This window comes from Rhinopithecus roxellana, chromosome 1 (genome assembly GCF_007565055.1).
Source record: "Rhinopithecus roxellana isolate Shanxi Qingling chromosome 1, ASM756505v1, whole genome shotgun sequence".
NCBI classification, from domain to species: domain Eukaryota; kingdom Metazoa; phylum Chordata; class Mammalia; order Primates; family Cercopithecidae; genus Rhinopithecus; species Rhinopithecus roxellana.
Window position 1 is genome coordinate 199,381,494 of NC_044549.1, and position 21,092 is coordinate 199,402,585.

General features: G+C 48.9%; 1 protein-coding gene across 2 annotated transcripts in view; it reads right to left on the reverse strand.

Moving 5' to 3' along the window:
* Window positions 1-1,029: 1,029 nt before the first annotated feature.
* The window catches only part of SLC6A20 (solute carrier family 6 member 20), a 39,819-nt gene continuing 19,756 nt past the window's right edge, over window positions 1,030-21,092 (reverse strand). The window contains exons 4-11 of one of the 2 annotated variants that reach the window (XM_030939010.1): window positions 18,884-19,111; window positions 15,582-15,692; window positions 14,285-14,526; window positions 13,313-13,475; window positions 8,619-8,823; window positions 6,021-6,180; window positions 2,957-3,122; window positions 1,030-2,228 (exon numbers count right to left, since the gene is read on the reverse strand). In XM_030939010.1, the coding sequence (XP_030794870.1) occupies window positions 2,079-2,228; window positions 2,957-3,122; window positions 6,021-6,180; window positions 8,619-8,823; window positions 13,313-13,475; window positions 14,285-14,526; window positions 15,582-15,692; window positions 18,884-19,111 (1,425 nt within the window). In that variant the 3' untranslated portion in view covers window positions 1,030-2,078. The remainder of the gene's footprint in view (window positions 2,229-2,956; window positions 3,123-6,020; window positions 6,181-8,618; window positions 8,824-13,312; window positions 13,476-14,284; window positions 14,527-15,581; window positions 15,693-18,883; window positions 19,112-21,092) is intronic. The other variant, XM_030939016.1, reaches the window with a different exon arrangement.

Below are 21,092 nucleotides of genomic sequence, written 5' to 3' on the forward strand. Positions count from 1 at the left end.
TTCCCTCAGTATTTATTGATCATTATTTTTACTATCTTCATGAGAGGAGTGTAGCAGGGCAACAGGTGAGGAAATGGTCAGCAGGGAAATATGTGAGCAAAGGAATCTGTATCATGAATAAGTCCAAGGAAAGGTTCTGTGCCTGGATGTGCACATAGGCTAGATTTATGTTTCTCTTTACCCAAACATCTCAGTGTAGCAAAGAGTAACAGAGCAGTATTGCCACCAGCATAGCTCGCCTCCAGCCACAGGGTGGTTTTCTCCTGTCTCAGAATAGAATGAATGGAAATGGTCAGCTTTACACCGAGACATTCCATTCCCAGGGACAAGCAGGAGACAGAAGCCTTCCTCTTATCTCAACCGCGAAGAGGCCTCCCTCTTTCGCTACTCCTCCTCAGCCTCAGCACAGACCCTTTACGCGTGTCAGGCTGGGGAATGGTCAGGTCTTTCTCTTCCCATGAGGCCATATCTCAGGCTGTCTCAGTGGGGGAAACCTTGAACAATACCCAGGCTTTCTTGGGCAGAGGTCCCTGCGGCTTTCCGCAGTGCACTGTGTCCCTGGTTAATCGAGAATGGAGAATGGCGATGACTTTTACCAAGCATACTGTCTGTGAATATATTGCTAACAAGGCACATCCTGCACAGCCCTAAATCCATTAAACTTTGATTCCATACAGCACATGTTTCTGTGAGCACAGGGTTGGGGCTAAAGTTACAGGTTAACAGCATCTCAAAGCAGAAACAATTTTTCTTAGTACAGATCAAAATGGAGTTTCTTATGTCCTCCTTTTCTACATAGACACAGTAACAGTCTGATCTCTCTCTCTTTTCCCCACAGGGACTAATGTGATATCATAGATATGGTGTGTCTTCAGCTACAAGATGCTCTGTTTGAATTATATACATTTCAGAAAACTTATGTACAGATGAATCATTTAAAATGAATTGTAAGTGGTATTGTGGTCTTGCTAGAGTTGGCCACGATGTCCAAATGTAATATTAAGCCTATGGGAAGGTCAGATCCACTTCTCTTTTTTTGAGTCAGAGTCTTGCTCTGTCACCCAGACTAGAGTGCAGTGGCATGATCTCAGCCCACTGCAACCGCCACCTCCTAGGTTCAAATGATTCTCTTGCCTCAGCAGCTGGAGTAGCTAGGATTACAGGCCTGTGCCACCACTCCCAGCTAATTTTTTTTTTTGTATTTTTAGTAGAAACGGGGTTTCGCCATGTTGGCCAGGCTGGCCTCGAACTCCTGACCTCAAGTGATCCACCTGCCTTGACTCCCAAGGTGCTGGGATTACAGGCTTGAGCCACCATGCCCAGCTGAGATCCACTTTCATCCTCACAGTGGCTCCTGACTCCTTTTCCAATGCACCAAGACACCACGGAGGGATGTCTGCGCAGACTTCTAATGTGGTTTGGGGTTGCAAACTGTCGTTGGGGCAATTTTTTGTAGAAAGGTCTGGTCCTGGACCCACTGTCAGAGAACTTAGAGAAAGGTTCCATTTGGGGGTCCCAAACAAAGATCTTCTTTCTTTATAACCTGTCATCCTAAGATTTAAAGGGTGGAAGGGGAACACAGAAATTGCATATTCACTACAACTCAAAAAAGAAGATAATTAATTTTGCACCAGTGACAAATATGTCATCTTAGGCACTTCGAAACTCCTTAAATGGATCTAAAAATATTTGTCCTCTAATATTTTGGTGTCTCTTCAGCCAAAAACAAAAATTGCTTAAATTTGGTCCCATAAGAATTATAGTGATATTTCAGTTCGCAATGTGCCCTAATTCTAGGACTTTCCTGGAATGAAGGACCACCGTTATCTTTGAGACTGGCTTTCATAGCCCGCCCCCTTCGATGATGAGGAGGCAGGTGACGGGGAGGAAGGGCGGTCTCCGGAGGGTGTGTATTCTCCTAAGGGAGTCTTCTTCGTGCACACCTTCCTCATCTTGTTTAGACACTCAGGAAGTTGACGGGCTGAGCACTTCTGGCTTAAGCATTTGAAAAAGCAGCAGAGGAGTTTCCACCTGTAAATAGTATCTGTAAAACTGTGAGCGGCTGGGAAGCCCACATCTCAGGCCACGGAGGCCACGTCTCCCCTCTTGAGGTGATGCAGAACAAAAGTCCCCAGGGCCACCAGGGGGATGCACATGGTGGAGGAGGCCACAAGCAGCCCGATGACAGCCAGTGCATAGGCCGGGTAATCTTTGGTCACAAGCTGGCCCTGAAAGGAGAGACTGAGTGTCAGCAGAGAGCACCTGCTGAGAGCACTGCCCCTGGGCCTCAGGGCCGCCACCCGTGATGGGGAGGCAGTGTGACATGGGCAGAAAGCATGTGGGGCCGGTATCCTTACTCCTGGGGCCACCAGCTCTGCAATTCACTAGCACATGTGCCAGGAGCCTAACCGCCCTCACCTTTTCTTCCATAAACTAGGAATAATAGTAAGTACTTGAACCAGTGGGTGTAGAGCTATTGTTTGGAGCTACCCATAATGAATAACCATGGCAATAATCAAGCACCTTACGTCTAAGGTAACATTCAGGGCACCTAAAATGTAGGGGACTACTCTTAGCCCGGAATGGAACTTTCCACGAAGGTAGCAATGTTCTCCATGAGTGCTGTCTGCTGTGGTGGGCATGGAGGGCGGCGCTGCTCAGGAGGCAGGAGCTGGCGCCTTTGCAGCGGGAGTTTTTCTCAGCGTCCAGGGGACAGGTCGACGGGGAAGCACTGGAGCAGTGCCTTCCTCTCGCTCCACTGAAGCATATACCTAAAAACTCAAAGCCCAGCTCCTCTGTCCTGGGCTATTTCTAAAATGCCTCAGTGATATTTCCATGTCGTGACAAATAACCTACCCACACTATGGAAATAGTTCCCCGGTGTCAGAAAATGAATGACCCATGCTTTTGGGTGACCATGGGGGCCCAGCGCCAGCCCTACAGAGACAGCAGATACCTGGGAGGCATCCCAGGCTTGGTACTTCAGGGTCCCCGTGAGGATGTAGTCACTCAGGTAGAAGACAAAGAGGCTGACAATCAGTAGTGGGCTTACGCCAGCCCACATCACCTTCCAGTACCAGCTCACAGCTCGGCCGGTCATGGCCTTAAGGTCACTCTCAAATCTATTTGGAAAACAGGGAGAAAAAGTCTGGATTATCCAGGCTGCGGAGGTGAGGGTCTCCAGCTTACCCGTCCCTATTCACAAAGGAACATTCTGTTCTAGGTGGTAACTGATGTCTGAGTTTGGCCACTGGACTCCTCTATGACACCTTGTTGAGAGAGCAGTGCTGTCGTGGGGAGGGGAGAAGGGCTGAGACTGCCCAGGAAGGGTGGCGGAGCAAGCACCCTGTGGATAGTGGGCATCAGAAGATGACTTCCTAGTGCCAGCCTTCAGATGAAGGTTGCTGGCATAGCCCAGAGGGCAGCTTCCAGGAATGGTGAGCACAGGCAGCAGGGGAGGGACATGTGTTGGGCTGGTCATCAATGACAGGGGCTTCTTGGGCAGCTTTGCCCACCCCCCAACCCAGCCCGCTGCTGTCAATCAGTGACTCCCTTTCCCAGTAGAAACACCACGGAGCAGAATCACTTGGTCCTCTGAAACCAGAGCAGGTTTTCTGGGACAGAAGAAGAGCCGACCTCAGACTGAAGGCCTTCCTGTAGCCCTGGCCTGTTGGAGCTGGTCTAGAGCGGCCAGGGCAGTGAGGCCCAAAGGCGTTGCCCACAGCCACCATCACCATCTCCATCATGCCTGTAGCTCTCTCTTTTCCCTCGTCTTTACTTTTAAACCTACATTTAGCAGCAACACAACAGCAGCCAGTTTCTCATAGACTTGACAGGCTAAGGACACGTATTTTTGAGTACACACACACAGTATAAAAAGTATCTTTGGCACTTTGGGAGATGTTGGCCCAACGAAACTCCCCATTTCACACAGGACGAACCAAGGCCCAGGGTTGCGATGCCATCTGCCTTAGGGCTTGGTAAAGACCAGGCCCAGAACCTGGGTTGGCCTCCTGCCTCCGGCCCAGAGCCTTTAAACCTGCTCTGTACAGCGGGAAGAGGCAGCCTTGGCAGGAGGGGCTGGGGTGGTGTGGGTGTGACATCACTGGCTGCAGCCACAGCCCCTCCCTCCCTGGGACCTGCTGCATGTCCTGGGTGTCCATGCAAGGCTGTGCGGAGACCACCACCTGCCCTTTGCTGCTGCTGACATAGTGGGACTCTAGGCTGTAGGCCATGAAGGCTCATGTATATGATGTGGAAATCTGGGGCTTTCAAAAATCGGACAGGTGAAAAAGTGTGGGGTCCTCTTGTCCCTTCACACCCCGATTACCCCCCGCTTTCCTGGATGGAGAAAGTTGGGAAGAGCTGGCTGCAGAAAAGCCCCAGGACACTGTCGCTGGGTGGTCACTAGATGGCGGTGTCCCCTGAGCAAGCCGAAGCACTCCCCACCTACCACTTACAGTCAGTCCACCTACAACATCTCCAAGGCACGTTTGTTTCCGCCTCTGTCTCCCTTCGCCAGCCCCTTTTTGATGGACTTGTGCCCCTCACCCATCCAGTGACCTCCAGTGGGCCCTAGGTTCTGTTCCTCTCTCCCAACCTTCTCTTTTTATCCTGAAACACTCACCCTCTCAGTGACCAATCTCTTTCTCCCTCTAGACTGGCATTTCCTAGGTGACCAGGGATTTTCCCAGTTTTAGCACTGAAAGTTCCACGTCCCAGAAAACCCCTCAATCCTGGGGAAACAGGGAGAGTTGGTCCCCCTAACGCTAGTGTCCTCGAAATGTTAGTAGCTAAGGGTGGGAGTGGGGTGAGAGGAGGGTGAAAAGGCATTCCTTGACCAAGTAAGTCTGGAAATGCTGCAATTCTAACCCTCTCTTTGGGATCCATAACTGTCTTTAAGACTCTGAGAAATCCTACGGGAAAGACATCGATTTGGCTTTGTTTAACTTATGTCCTGAAACGAATGGACCATGGGAGTTTCCTCAGCATGGCACAGGACCCTGGCCTTTGCAGGGACATAGCAGGGAATGCTGCTTCAGGGATGCCTGCCTTCCAGAGTGTTGTCAATGTCTCCCTCCCCACCCCGAACCAGCATGGAGGATCAAAAAGACTGGGGAAGAGGGCAGAAAACAACATGGCACAGCCTCCTTGCCCAAACCAGTGCCCACTCAAGCAGCGCTGCCCAAACTGTGACGTGCCTCAGGCCCCCTGGACATAGCGTGAAGAGGTAGGATCTGATTCAGCAGGACGGGGTGGGTCCGAGCTTCTGCAGTCCCAACGAGCGCCTTGTTGCTGCTGCTCCCGCTCTAGGGACCACACTTGGGGTAGCAAAGCTCTCTAGGCCAGTGATTCGCAAAGCGTGGGTGCCAGACTCACCTGGGAACCTGCTAGAAATGTGAATTCTTGGCCCTCCCCAGTCCTGCCTGATCAGAACCTTGGGTGTGAGTCCCGCAGCTGTGTTTGACCAGCCCAAGGGACTCTGAGGCACACTCCAGTTTGAAGGCTGCTCTAGACGGGTGGCTCTTGCCCCAGCTGCACATTCCATCACCTGGGGAGAATTAAAACATTCCAGTCCTGTGCTGTGCACTGGGATTGAGAACCTCACTGACTAAATTTTCAATCTGCCAAATTTTCTAAGGTCTAAGTTACCAACTGCACTTTGGTCAGGGTTCTGGGAAAATACTGATGTTGGCCAATGATCAGAGCATCCAGTGCCTGGAGGCACAATTCCCTGCCCCAGTAAGCTGTGGGGGTCCAGCAGGGTCAACCCTAAAACATCCTGTGATACAAAGCAAAAGTACAGGGAATAGAGAGAAAGACATTCACTGAAGCAAACTGAGCGTGGAATGGGGCAGAGCATTAGCTGAGATCTGTGGACAAAGAACAAACATTGAGTAACGCTGCCAAGCTTAAGGAAGAGGTGAAGATGTGTATCAAGAAACAGCTGTTTTCCTTGAGGGGTGTGGCCTCTGTGGCTGTGTTTTCCCTGTGCAACTAGGGGTCCTGGGCCTCCTCACCTCCTCAACCCGTACACGTAGCACACGGCAATCGTCTCCACCAGCACGATGAGCAGCAGGGACAGTGTGGCCGCGTAGTCGTTGAATATATCAAACCAGTAGTTCCCAGCCTCCATGGTGAACACCATGCCGATGGCACAGTTGACAAGGCACACCAGACCTGGGGGCCACAAGACCAGCTGCTCACCTGCCCGAAACCCCCCACTACTGCTCACCAGTTCTCTAAGGGACAGCGGGGCCTCTGGCCCTCAGGGGACCTTGGCTGATTGGTTCATCCACATGGGTTGAAAGAGCTGTCATGGGTTGGACTCTCTGAAGGTGTGTGCCATGTGTGTGGGGCAGGGCGCACAATGGTGTCCCAAAGCGTGTCAGCAGGAGTCACTGATGTTGACTCACTGAGCTACCCTGCAGGGGAGGCAGAGCTTCAAGCTCAATGAACAAGCAGACGTGGTGGGCACTGCCATTCCAGGATCCCACCCAGGCTATGGGTCTGCAACGATAACCCTCTCTGTTTATCCCAACAACTCAGCCCTGGAGCTTATGAGAAAAGAATCAGGGGAGGAGGCTTGAATATGGGGTGGCCCCATAAGGACTTCCTAGAGAGGACTTGCATCCACCAAGAAGGGGGTGGGGTGGGGAAGAGACACATGTCCACCAAGATCCTCCCACGTGCCAGGCACTTGCAATGCGTTGGACCCTTGGGCCTCTGAGGCAGATGTCCGGAGCCCCCTTTCACTGGTGGGAAGGCAAGGCTCAGAGATGTCCAAGGCTCCCCCGACATCCCATAGCACGTCAGTGGCAGAGTGAGGATTCAGACCCAGGCCCTTTAGCCTCCAGAACCTGGGCCTTCATCCCAGGCTCCTCCAGTTGCCTCCCCTAGGGGCCCCATGTGTGTCTGAGTCTAGAGCCCACACCTGCCCTTTCCACTACCACACCGTACACTGCTAGCTACCCAGCCCTCCTGCCATCCTGACAGGGACACACAAGGAGAAAGGGACCATGTGCTGGCCAAGGGCTACAGGCACACCTAATGTTGGCTACAGAGACCAGGTCCGAGGAGGGGGACTAAGTGCTGCTGGACTCTGAAGAGGTGGGGGCAACTACAACTGGAGTGGTTGGGGCTTGAAGGAGATGGCCTGGGAGCTGGGATTGATTCATCCTGCATGTGGAGGAATGGTGTCTTCAGAGGCAGAGGTGTAGGCCACAGGGTCCTCAAGGCACTCTGGTTGCAGATGGGCCAGGGAATGAAACCATGAGAGATGTAATTGGCAAAGCCAGCTCATTTTCTAAGAACTGAAACGTCCATCAACAGCAGAATGGATAAAGAAACTGGTATGTGATCTTACAATGGATTATTATATAGGCAGAAAAAGGGACAGACGATCGCTGCTCACAACATGAGTGGATCTCACAGGTAGATTCTGAGTGAAGAAAATAGGTGCAGAGTATGTACAACAGGACTTCGTTCATATGAAATTCAAGAACAGGAAGGCCAGGCGCAATGACTCATGCCTGTAATCCCAGTACTTTGGGAGGCCAAGGCAGGTAGATCACTTGAGGTCAGGAGTTTGAGACCAGCCTGGCCAACACGGTGAAACCGTGTCTCTACTAAAAATACGAAAATTAGCCAGGCATCATGGTGTGCACCTGTAATCCCAGCTATTCAGGAGGCTGAGGCACGAGAACAGTTTGAGCCTGGGAGGCGGAGGTTGCAGTGAGCCAAGATCGCACTATTGCACTCCAGCCTGGGTGACAGAGTGAGACTCTTTAAAAAAAAAAAAAATAGGAAAAAAAAAACCCCTAAAACGTAGAAGTCAGAATAGAGGAGAACTCCAGGGGTGCATACTTCCTGGGAAGGGGTGTGAAGAAGCTGTCTAGGGTGCGGAAAATGTTCTGTATCTTGACCTAGGTGGTGGTTCCTCGAGTGGATACATATGTAAAATCCACTGAGTTTGTACTTAAGAACTGTACACTTTATAATGGTCATACTTCAGGCTGGGTGTGGTGGCTCACGCCTGTAACCCCAGCACTTTGGGAGGCTGAGATGGGCGAATCACCTGAGGTCAGGAGTTCAAGACCAGCTTGGCCAACATGGTGAAACCCCGTCTCTACTAAAAACACAAAAATTAGCCAGGCGTCATGGCGTGCACCTGTAATCCCAGCTACTCAGGAGGGTGAGGCATGAGAATCACTTGAACCCGGGAAATGGAGGTTGCAGTGAGCCAAAATCACGCGACTGCACTCTAGCCTAGGTGACATAGTGAGACTCTGTCTGAAATATATATAATATACCTCAATGAAAACAAACAAAAACAACAGCAAGTTCTCTCCTAGCCTGGAGAACTTCGAATGTCAGGCTGGGGAGTTGGGTCGGGGTGGCCACTTCACTTCCCTGTGATGTGGAGAATGGAACGCACAGGATGAATCATGTGGCCCAGGTCCTGGGTTGTGAGAAGACATGGCAGGACCATGGTGAGGTGGCTGCAGCCCCCTGCAGCCACCTGAACCAGCCCACGACCCCTGAGGGAACTCTCCCCTGCTCATCCCCATGCCCTGGCCCTCCTGATCCCCGCCCCCTCCGCTGGCTGGCCTGCTGACCTGAGATGGCCTCCTTGGGCAGGTGGCTGGAGATGATCTTGCTGTCTGTCAGAGGGGTGAGGATGGCTGCTGTGTTTCCTAGCATGCTCCCAATGCCTAGCATCAGCAGCATGAAGAAGTAGAGCACCGACCACAGCTGGGACACCTCCATGTTTTTAATGGCCTCCGTGTAGACGATGAATGCCAGGCCAGTGCCCTGGACTGCCTGCCCAGGGTGAGAAGACACCAGTTACATGCATGAGGGACTTACAGTCTTATTCACGCATTCAGTGCTAAGCAACATGGAGGACTTTGGAAGTGGCCATGAGAAGCCACATTGTGAGGTTGGAGCTTCCATCTGCAGACCATTCCCTTACACTCAGCTGGGCCAAAAAGAAATGGGAGCTTCTGGGAGCTCATATATGCAAAGCACGTGAAAACTTGCAGCCAGCCTGCAACACTGAGTTCCCCTTTTCTGCCCCAACTTATGTAAATTCTGGATGAAAAATAATAAAACAATGCATAATTTCTGCTTCTAATGTGATGACTGACTAGGTGTCCTGAAACTTCTGTGGCTGGGACCTGGGGAGGGAGGGCAGGGCCAGGGCAGCAGGAAGCAGAACTGTGGAGAGCCAGCTTGGTCAGCAGGCAACCAGGAGGGCCAGGTGCTCAGCGGTCAGGTCCCTGTGTTGGTAATGCTGTTGCGGAGATGTCAAACTATGGAAATTGAGGCTGGAACTCCTGCTTAAAGACAATCCCCCAAGGGGCTCAAAAGGGATAATAAGTTGTGCATACTGCCTGGCTACCCACAGAAGCAGCAAAAACAAGCCCTCCCTGGGTAGAAGCCCCCCGATTTAGACACACAGGTTTCCCAGAGATTAAGCAAAGTGCTCATAAACAGGGATTTACAAACCCACAAGGAGAGAAGTCACTGTGAGTGAAGAACTAGCAAGAATAAGAAATAAGATTTAGAACAACCCTCCCCGAGGGTGGCAGATGTTGGATTGTCAGATTCAGAATTGCTATGGACTGAACCGTGTCCACCTGAAATTTGTATGTTGAAACCCTAGCTCCCAATGTGACTGTATCTGGAGATAGGGTCTTTAGGAGGTAATTAAGGTTAAATGGAGTTATAATATTGGAGCCCTAATCTGACCAGACTGTGGTCTTATAGCAAGAGGAAGAGACAGAGAGGACTCTCTATTGTGTGAGGACACAGTGAGAAGACAAGTATTCATGAACCAGGAAACAGGCCTTCATCAGAAACCAAACCCTGCTGGACCTTGATCTTGGAATTCTCAGCCTCCAGGACTGTGAGACATAAATTCCTGTTGCTTGCTGGGCACAGTGGCTCATGCCTATAATCCTAGCACTTCGGGAGGCTTAGGTGGGAGGATCACTTGAGCTCAGGAGTTTGAGATCAGCTTGGGCAACATAGCAAGACCTCGTCTCTACTAAAAGTAAATAAAAGAAAATAAATTTATGTCGTTTAAGCCACCCAGACTATGATACTTTGTTATGGCAGGCTGCATTGACTAATACAAGAACACAGGTCAATTCTATAGCATACCAGCTGCTCAGGGGCATACTGAAAATAGGTGGCTTTATGTGCTAACAACAAGGGAGTGACCACTTGTAGAGGATTTAAAAACAATAGTAAAAATCTACAAAAAGTTGATATACTTTTTATTATTATCATGAGCCAGCAATTCTAAACAGTGTTAAAATACTGCTCTCCTTCTCTTGCCTATGGCCACCACTGAAACAGTTATGTATGAAATGTTTAAAGAAACAAAGAGTAACATTACAAAGATAAACATGTATCAAGAAACTATTGGGATGGACAAATAAATTGGAAAAAAAATAGCATCTATATAAAAAATATAGTTATTGAATTAAAAGGTTCAGTTGACAATTAAATACCAGATTAGATGCAGCTGAAAAGAGAGTTAGTGAACTGAAAGATATATGCAGGAATGACTCAATAAAACATAAAAGGATAAGAAGATGGGAAAAATAAAAGAAACGTTAAGAAACCTGTAGGAGAGGATGAAAAAGTCACATCTAATGAAGTTCCAAAAGGAGAAAAATGAGAGAATCAGAGACAATGGTTATGAGATAATAGGTATGAATTTTCCAAAACTGATAAGAAACATGGACCCACAGATTCAGGAAGCCCAACCTCACCTAGGCCTAGAGTGGATAAATAAAAATATATTCATGCCATGTCTAGATTGCAGAGGCCAAAGACAAAGAGACGATCATGAGAAAGAGAAAAAACTGCTTGCTTACAAAGAATGAAAGAAAATTTCAACAGCAACAATGGAAGCCTGAATCACATAGCAAACATCTTCAAAGCGTTGAGAGAAAATAACTTTTAACCTGGAATTTTCTACTCTGAGGAAAAATGTCTTTAAAAGATAGATGCCAATTACAGAATAAAATTTAAGAAAACTGCTCTAAATGAAAGTATTTTAAGGAAAAACCTTTGGAGACACTGGGATGCAAGAAAGAATGGTGAACAAATAAAATGGCAAACATGTAGGTAAATACAAGAGCTGTATAAAATAATAATAACGTCATGTCCAATGTATGGGGTTAAAGAGACAGAACTAGAAAACAATCATTTAAAACGGGAGCGATAAAATGAAAGTATTCTAAAGTCCTTTTGAATTTTGGGAAGGAGGTCAAGATGCTGTTTAACTTTAGACTTTATTAAGTTAAATATGAAAGGAAAATTTCAAGAAGAAATCAAGCAGTCAAATTCCAAACAGCAGGGAATAAAGTGGAATGAGGAAAGAAAAGAAAGAAAGAAAAAAAAGAACAAAGCAACAGGAAAAACGAAGTCTAGATAAATCAATAACCAACCATGTAATTCTTGGCTGTACAGCCAAGCTCAAAAGTAGTGAGGAAAACTCCCAGGTGCCAAAACCATAAAGTCAAGTTGAAGTGAAAGCACTGAACAGGTGCTGAAGCCGAAGGACCTCGTGGGTCACCTGAACAGGACCTAGGCCTTGAAGGCTGGGGTTTGGGGGCTGGGGTCTGATGCCTGCCCGGGGAAGAAGGCTCATGCCACAGGCCAGTGCAAGCATGGAGCTAGGGCTGAACAAGCAGGAGAAAAAAGCATTGCCTAACCCCTGAAATGACCTACAGTGGTTGCACCCATGAAACAAAGTGCCAAACAAACCCAACCCAACCAACCAACCAACCACCCCCAAAATACCAACCTCCAAAGTAGCTTACTGGCAACCAGAACCACAGGCCCTCCCTACTCCCTACCCTTGAAAAGCATTACCTAGGAACACTCTCTAGAAATAATCTCTAGAAGTGTTTACTTTAAATATAAGAATTAGACAAATATGCCTACTATCATTTCTTCTACTCCCATGTGCTAGAAATCCTAGTGAATACAATAAGAACAAGGGAATGAGATATAAGCATTGAAAAGAAAAATGCAAAATTCAGTCTGCAGGCGATAGGACAGTTTAACATAGAAAACTGAAGCAAGTCTATAGCTAAATGTGAGAATTAATAAGAGAATTCATCAAGATTGCTGGATACAAGGTCAACATATAAAATTTTTAGCTTCCTTTTGCAACAAAAACAAACAATGATAGAATGAGGGGAAGAGACACCATTCACAATACAATAAAACAGTAAGGTAATAGAAATCTAATGAAAGATGTGCCAAGATGTTCATAGAGAAAGTTAGCTGAAGAATATTTTAAAAGACCTGAGTGAATGAGAGAAAGTATGTTCCTGAGTCAAATGTCACAACTCAAAAGATATTAAGTCTCCCTAATTACACTATAAAATCAATGCAAGTCTAGTAAAAATTCCCTAGAAGATTTTTTTCCAATGAAACTTATCAAACTGATCCTCAAACTAATGTGAAAAAATAAAGCTCCCAGCACAGCAGAGATAATTCTGTAAAATATAAAGATGACTTTCAGTAGCAAAAATTTAAAAAAACCCTCCAAATGTCTATTATACTGCAATGGATAAATAAATTGCAGTATACTTGTGTGATGGAATAAAATGCAGCATTTAAATGAACAATGAGGTTCCACATGTATTATTATGGACAGATCTCAAAATTAAAATGCTGAATGAGAGAAGTATCTTTCCAGACCATTTATGCCCATTTAAAAACTGCCGACATAGGAGTGCAAAAGACTTGTTGAAAAAAGAAAAAATAAAATAAAAACTGCCAACAAAACAATGATATTATTTAAGAATACATAGATGGGTATAAAAATGTAAAATATAAAATATAAAAATGAAGGTTCTTGCCTCTGGTGAGTAGGGAAAACAAAGGGGACTTTTTAACTTCATCTTTGAAACATTCTTTCCCTTTATATAAAAAAAATCTGAACTCAAAATGACAAAATGTTTATAATGGATCTTTCTGAGTGGTATATGTATGGGTGTTTGTTATATTATTCTCTCTACTTTCCTGTATTTTAAAAGCTTAGAAACACAAAAGAAAAAGAACAGACAGAGAGGTCCCTCAGGAAGTTTACTGTAACTAGCATTCTCGAGCAGCCCTCAGGAGAGTGGTGGTAAAGCCTCTTCTCCTTGGAGTTGCAGGAAAAGTTATTCAGGATCTTTCTTCATTTTTATGGACCTCACCTAGCTCCCAAGTCAGCAGCTCACCAAGGTCCCCATGAGTGTGTGGAGAGAAGACAGTCCCCAACCTTGCCTGGGCACGTTACCGTGTCTAGCTCCGACTCCAAGCTGCAGTTTTTGATGTGCGGGAACACCTCGCTGTATTTGCTTGGGTAGGCAGATGCCAGGTAGCCCTTCACCTGCTCCAGGTTGCTGGCTGTTAAAAAGCCATCTTCAAGGTCAAAAGTGTTGGTCAGCAGCAGACTCACCCTGCAGAGCAGACCATTGGATCGACCTTCACTGATCAGAAAGGCAGCTGTCACCAAAGCCTCCCGTCAGCCTCTTCTTTTCTGATTAGGTGAGGAAAGGGAACCTGTTGCTTGGTGATCTTTTAAAGGGCGGAGTAATTTTGAATGGTACTGAAGAAGCCTCAGATATGAACAATGATGACAACAGGCACCAAACTCACACAGCTAGGCTATTTTAACCTCTGGACCAACATAGTCCAGCAGAAGTTTCCATGCTGATGAAAATGTTCTCTATCTGGGCTGTCCAATTTGGCACTCACTGGCCGGCAACTGAGTACTTGATGGTGGACACTGAGCAACTGATTGAAAGTAACATGGGAATATGAATTAAGTTGCATTGATTTAAATGTAAATTTGTAAACAGCCACTTGTGACTGGTAATTACCCAACTGGACAGCATACCTCCTGGATGATGTCCTTGTATTTTGGGCAAGGGGCCACAGAAAGTGTATCCTGCAATCTCTGTGGCTTAGTTAGAGGCTTCTTGGTTACTTTTGAGGTGGGAGAGATGGGGTAGAAGAAACAAAGTTTGATTGTCGTATGTCCTATTACACTAAGTGCTCGCAACACATTAACGTGCCCTCATCCCTGCCAGGCAGATGTTGACATGCCCCAGGCCCCCCAGCAACTGGTGGTGGTGTAAGGAGTCCGAATGTGAGCCCTGGATTGAGGACTCCAAAACTGGTACACTTTGCCCCAGCCCTTGCCCAGGCGACCCTTCAGCTCAGAGCTCAGGGAGGCCTGGGACTCGGTGGGACAGCCCGAGCTTACTTCTTCAAGCAGTTTTCATAATTGAAGGTGGCCTTGAAGCCATAGATGGAGAAGGTGACGATGCTGGCAAATATGGAGGTGAAGCTGTTGATGAGGGACACGATGATGGCGTGCTTCTGGCAGTTGCTGGACGGCTCATTGTAGCTGGCGAAGGCGATCAGGCTGCCAAAGCCCAGGCCGAGTGAGAAGAAGATCTGGGTGGCTGCATTGATCCAGGCCTTGGGGTTGGCCAGCTGTTCCATCTGGAAGGCCAACAGGGACAGGGCTGATGAGCCCTGGGTGGGATTCCAAACACTTAGACCCTCAACAGGAGAGTGGCCAAGAGAGGGAAAGGAGCTCGCCTACAGCACGCAGCCATCAGGGGCACCCCTGGGACTGGAGACCAGCTCTTCTGGCCCCATCCACTCCCTGGCAGATGAAACACACAGTTCAAGCTGCACACCTCCCATGGCTAAGGTGCTGTGGAGAATACAGGTGCTATGTGGAGGATATAAGGTGCCACGTATCTTCTACAGCACTTCAGTCATAGGAGGTGTGTAACCAGAAGCAGCGATGCTCACCACTATACATCAGCGCAGAGGTGTGCAATGGAATACTGCAGGGTAAAATAGTTAAAACACACACGGAGCCCTGATTCACGGGCAGATACCGCACAGGTCTGGGCACTCAGAGATGGAGGTGGTGTGGCCTGGCAGGGGAGGTCTAGGTGTGGGTTGACTCTCGGCACTGACATCGGGGCGTTTGGAATGGGGAAGGAGGAGGATGACACAGTCATTTTATTTCCAGGGGCTAGATTTGCTAAATGAAGAACTTGCCCCACCTCAAAGGTAAGAGGGCACCCTCCATGGATGGACCCTGGGTGTGGGGTGCATGAAGAGTGGGTGGGTTGGGAAGGGACAGTAGGAGACCCTGTAAGGAAATGGGTGCAGGGAACCATATGAGCCCACAAACAAGATGACCAGAGCAGTGCTCATGGTAAAACGCTTGGTCCACAGTCTGAAAGGGGCTTGAGGGGAGGTGGTGGTGGCGGTGCAGGAGTTGGGGGGACAGTGAGGATGAAAAGGAGAGGCTGAAAGACTTAATGCTCCAGAATTAACAGGGAGTGGGGACGACCTGGCTGAGGAGGTGATCCAGCAACTGCAGGTACTCCACACTCCCACCACACCCTGGTGGGCTCACATCAGCTTCCCTGGGTATAGCGTTGGCCCACTCTCCATCTGTCCCTCTTCCCACCCATCCTGGAAGGTGGCAGGATGAGTGAGGGGCGCCCTTAGGGCCCTTCCGCTTCAGCCCGTACCTTGGGAGTGAACATGTACATGAGGCCGTTGGTGGCTCCATGGAGCGTGAGGCCCCTGATGAGGTAGATGATGAGCACGCAGTAGGGCAGTGACGCCGTGAAATACACCACCTGCGGGCATCAGAGGGCAGAGTCGGCCTCCCGGAGCGGTGGGGTCCACAGGACACACCCACGCCCCGCGGAACGCCGCCACAGCTGGGGTATTCAGGCTGCACTGCCCAGCTGCTGACAGCTGGAAAAGGCATGGAGATTCTGGGTCACACACAGGCTCTGGGTTAGGGCTGGAGAAATGGGTTGGTGGGATGTGGTCGCTCACAGTTGTGACCAGCAAGACATTTCTTATTCAGTAGAGAAAAGGCAAACAGGGACCAAGCCTCTGCCTTCCACCCTCCCTTCAACCTGACCTTATTCCGGAAAGGATTTGAGGTCACCCACAAAAACACATCAGTCACATTAACATTTCAAAATTGCTAGATAAAGAAATCAGCCTGAAAAAAATATATGGGCAATCCAGTAATGAGCCCACAGGAAAAAGCAACCCATAGAATCTGTGCATGAGTCTCTACCCAGTTTCTGAGCCAGATTCAGCTCCGAGCTTCCTGGTGGCCTACACACAAAGCAGGAACACAATTAAAAGGAAACAAAAATCTGCAGCTTGGAGAAGGACAGATTTCCCCGGGATTGGGGCCTGAGAGCATATTGGTCATGAGTGCTCATGCAGGAAAGCAGCGACGTGTAGAGTAGAGAACAATGTCTCCATAATAAACACAATAGGAAATTCAGATCTGATTTTTATGGCAACCCTCCAAAAAGGGTTTACTTCCTTAGGCTTTAACATTACAGCTGAATGCACATTTTTGTCAACCAGATCTTCTTTCTCCACCAACATGCATGGTAAGTTCAATGATGTTTTGTTAATATATTCGGTGTTCATGGTAGCGTTAGTAGTCACCTGTCATGCTCTGGGTGATTCTAACTATTACAAAGCCATAGAATACAGACCTTCAAGTGCACGTGTGCCTATCCAGGAATGGAATTTTTTCTGTAAATCAACTCATATGTGTACCAGAGCCTCATTTGTAAAGCAAATAAATATTTTGCTAGATTGTCTTTTGTGTAAGAGTTCCCTTAAAGTTTGAGTCTCTCTGTGAGAAATATGGCTGGTGGCTCATGTTCAGGTAGACTTGAATTACACTTGACCCTCCCTTCCCACTGAGGTGTGGTGTCATCTTCTTATCCATTTCCAAGGCCACCAGAGTGGCACTCTGTGCCCTGTCACCCAGAGGACAGCAGGTGGAATGCGGGGTGTGTCTTTTATCACTGCTTCTTAGCTGAGGTTGTTGTAACTTGAGAAGAGTAATAAATCCACCCAAGATTATAAGAAAAGAAACCAGATAAGAGATAGAGATGAAAAGACAGAGCACTCACTCGTGACCAACATCCATCACAATGGGCACTAAGCAGGCCCTTAGGGCCAGCCCCGGGAATTTCCCTCCTTCTCCCGAGATGAGCAAGTTTCCCGGAGGCTCATGGAGTCCCTACCAAGGTGGCTCACTTCTCCCCAAGTGGGCAGAATTGCTGGACATGTGATCCAGCCTAACCTATTGGAAGAAACTAATTCTGACCACTCTGCAGAGACTCTGGCAGAAAACAAAGGCAATTCCAACAGAGGATGCCAGGAATATGTCTGTGACAAGATTAGTTCCCTTTACATAGAGCTGTTGGGGTATTTTGCCATGGAGAAGGGTATGGCTGAAGCAGAGGAAATAGACGATAAGAATAAATAAGTTTTTATGGCATGACAGGTCTCATGTAACACATTTCTAAGTGATCAGGAAAAGTAATGGTCTTTAATCTCTATATCTGCAGATGTTACCCTCTGATCTTTTGGATCATGATCATAATAACCTGGCAAAGATAAATTACAAAAACATTTTTTATGAGCATGACAGTATGGCCAGGCTCTACGATGGGACTGAGTGAGCTGCTGCAGGTTCTAAGCTCTCTCGGGGGAAGAGCACCTGTGCTCACTCATCCCTCTCCTCAGCCATGGCACAGGGGGCTCTGGGGGCTAAGAGGCTGGCCATCAGGGGGTCTTAGAAACCAAAATAAAATGTCTTGCCAGGCATGATACTGGAGTTGTCCCATGGGCCCTGGAATACCATGGGTAGCTCTGGTCTAATGCCTCAAGAAATACATGGGGGGTGGGATGCGGCTGGAGGAGGCAACTCAGGTAGTCAGAGGGTGAGGACAGGTGGGCTCTTAGGACTCTCAGCAGGTGACAGTTGGAGTTGATGACATCATTAAGGCATAGAGAGAGCTATGTGGCTACCAAACCAAGGCAATGGGAAGTCTTGGGGTGAGGCTGGGCTTTGCCCTCACTAGCTGTGCCCCTGGGCAGGTTAATTTACCTCTCTAAGCCTCAGGTGAGTGGGATCATGAAATCTACCTTGAGGGGCTGTTGCCAGAATGAGACAATGTGGGTGCCCAAGCCATGTTGGGTCTACGGTGAGAAGTGACAGTGAATGAGACAGGGCGTGCTAGGCTTTGGGACATCTGCTGAAACTTCAGACAGGTGGCGGGTGATGGGAACACTGAAAGCAGATCTTCCACATGGAGCAGACTAGAGCTGCAGGAACATGTCAGCCCCAGTGAAAGTGTGAGCCTTGGGATGCACCAAGAAAGGACTATGGAGATCAAGCCTGACAGCTATGGAGGGTGATTGGAAGCAGCTTAGAACAAAGGGTTGGTCTCAAACTCAGCTGAACACTAAAATCACTTGGCAAGCTTCTAAAATCCCCCCACCCACTCCATTGCTCAGGGCACATCCCAAACTGGTTACTTCAGAACTTTGGGGGCAGGGCTAAGGCATGAGAGTTTTGAAAGTGCTCCAGAAAATATCAATGTGTAGCTGAGTTGGAGAGCCAGTGGCTAGGGTGTCTTGAGGACACATATAGTCTTAAAGAAAAGCAAACTCACTGTCTGGTTGCCTGGGTGGTATGGATTTTGGGCTGACTGGTACAGAAAAACTTCTTTTTTTTTTCTTTTTTTCTTTGTAAGGAAGTCCTTGTTTTGAGATTTAGGGTTGCAACTTTAACCACCTCTGGCTGTCTCTATAGTCATCTAGTAGGTGACTTGTCCCAGCAATACCATCTGTGCCCTCTGCCCTAACATAGCTGCTGCCTCTCCACTGCAGAGGGCACTCCCTTGGCATTGCTCAGGGTTGGAGACAGATGCAGCTGCCCCTCGGCGCACCCTCCCACCCGCCAGGAGCACCGGACATCTGTGCCTCGCTGTCCCACCTTGCCAGTGGACTCGGTGCCACGCAGGATGCACAGGTACACCACCAGCCAGGCCAGGAGGAGACACAGTGCCGGCTCCCACTGCACACCCCCGTTCTCCTGGAGGGACGGTGAGATATTGAGGGTTTTCCTGTACCAGAAGTACTGTGTGGAGGACGCCTTCTCGCACTCCTCATCGTAGCCTGTGTGGTTACCATTCAGTGGGCAGACAGACCACGGCAAGGGATCCTGTGGGACCAAAGCGAGTGTTATCCAGAGAGGTGAAGTCTGAGGACAAAGGCTGTGGCAAGGGTGAGGGAGGTGACCCTGAGCGGAGACTCTTGAAAGAGAAGGGTGCTGGTCCCAGAAGGGCAGGTGGCTGGAGTCCCTGAAGGCAGACCGGGAGTTGGAGAGTTTGTCAGGGGGCATGGGTGAGGCAGGAAGGGGTTGGAGGAGGGGGCTCTGTTCTTGTTGCAATTCTTCAGGTGCTCCCTGAGGACTACTGAACTCCGTGGTGGGTCCCAGAGACTGAATAGTGAATGGACCACGGCCAGGCCAGCTATGATGATGGGACTCCGACCCACGGCCTGTGTACAGTCAGCTCAGGCACTCAAACCACACTCTCTGCAGCACTGGCCCAGATTGCTTAAGACTTGGTCAATGACTGAGAGAGTCCCTATTTTTTGACCAACTCAGAACCAACTAGATAAAGTGACAGAGAGCCCAGTTCAGAGTAGCTTAAGCAGATGACAGTCTTACTGGCTCCACCCTGCAAAGTCCAGGAGTCTAACTGCTTCAGGTATACATTGACTCTAGCTCAAAGAAGTCACTAGCACCAGGTTCTCTCAGGCTCAGACAGGCAAGACAGCTGTGGGGCCTGAACCTCATCTCCTGCTAGCTTCCAAACCCAGTGTACGTTGCAGGAAATGCCATTCACCACCAGCACTTAGTGAGCACGGAACCTGAGACTTATGCATCTCAGGACTTGCTAGGGACTTGCGGAAATCAACAAAGACCACCCAAGTGAGAACAAGCAGAGGCTCTTTCCTTAGGGCTTGCTACAGCAAGGGAAGTAGCAGCATCGCTTGCATTTGGCAGGGACTCCAAGGCAGGCAGGGATTGGGAAATCTTGTTAGTAATGAAAGAGAAGGCTCCAGGTGTGCCCCCATAGGAGGCTGTGGGCATGTCACTTATGAACAAAGGAGCCTCAATGGTGCATGCATCGTGACCATGACCCAAGGCCAAGTGGTAAACGGTGGTGCTGAGATGGGAGGGAGGGGAGGAAAAATGACTTCTGACTTGCGGGGTAGGAGATCCCAGCCCTGCTCTTTGAGGACCAGCCCCACATTGATCAGTTTTGCACATATCTGGGTTCTGCAAGTCCAGATTTAATTAGACAAAATGCATCATTAATGGAAGCAAGTCTGACCACCCCACTGGGCTCAATCCCGTATTTCACAGGAAAAGAACCAAGGCCCAGGGGTATCACCTGATGGGTCATGGCTACTGTGCCAGTAGGCAGCTGGAGCCCAGGTCTGCATACCCAGACAGTGCTCGAGACTGTGCTGGTGAGGACCTCCATGCCCACCCCTGCCATACCTCCCCAGGGCCACCCTAGCCTATTGGAATGTGTGAGCTGGTTTCTTGCTTTGATCTATATCGTGTTCAAAGCTGGCCACCAACAGTCCTTCCCCTCTGCATGTGCACATTTCTCCCATCCAGAAGTGGCATCTCTTGCCTCACCCTGTGAGCCTGGGCTGGCCTCCGATGCACGCTGACCGACTGAATATGGTGAAGAGATGCTGTGTGAGTGACTTCCCAGCCCAGGCCTTCAGAGCCCTGTAGCTAGCCTCTCACCCTCTTGGAGACCAGCTGTGGGACATCCAGGCTAGCTTCCTGAATGATGTGGATGCAAGGAGAGGGAGGCACGTGGAGGGAACTGAGGTGCCTGGTGGTAGCCAGCACCAAGTCCCAGGCAGGTGAGAGGGGTCCTAGTAGACCTGAAGCCCAGTCGAGCTGCCCTGGCTGACATCCCCTTGGGCCATTTACAGCCTGTGTGGGACTGACCTGAGTCTGTACACTGGACCACCTGCTGATGCCAGCCCAGGCCTGCTTCCCAGGCTTGGCTACACAACTAAGTCACCCAGGGGTGATACCCAGGCTGCACCCTCAGTGACTCTGATTTCATCTGTTTAGGGTAGGGCCTGGTCATTGGATTTTTCACACCTCC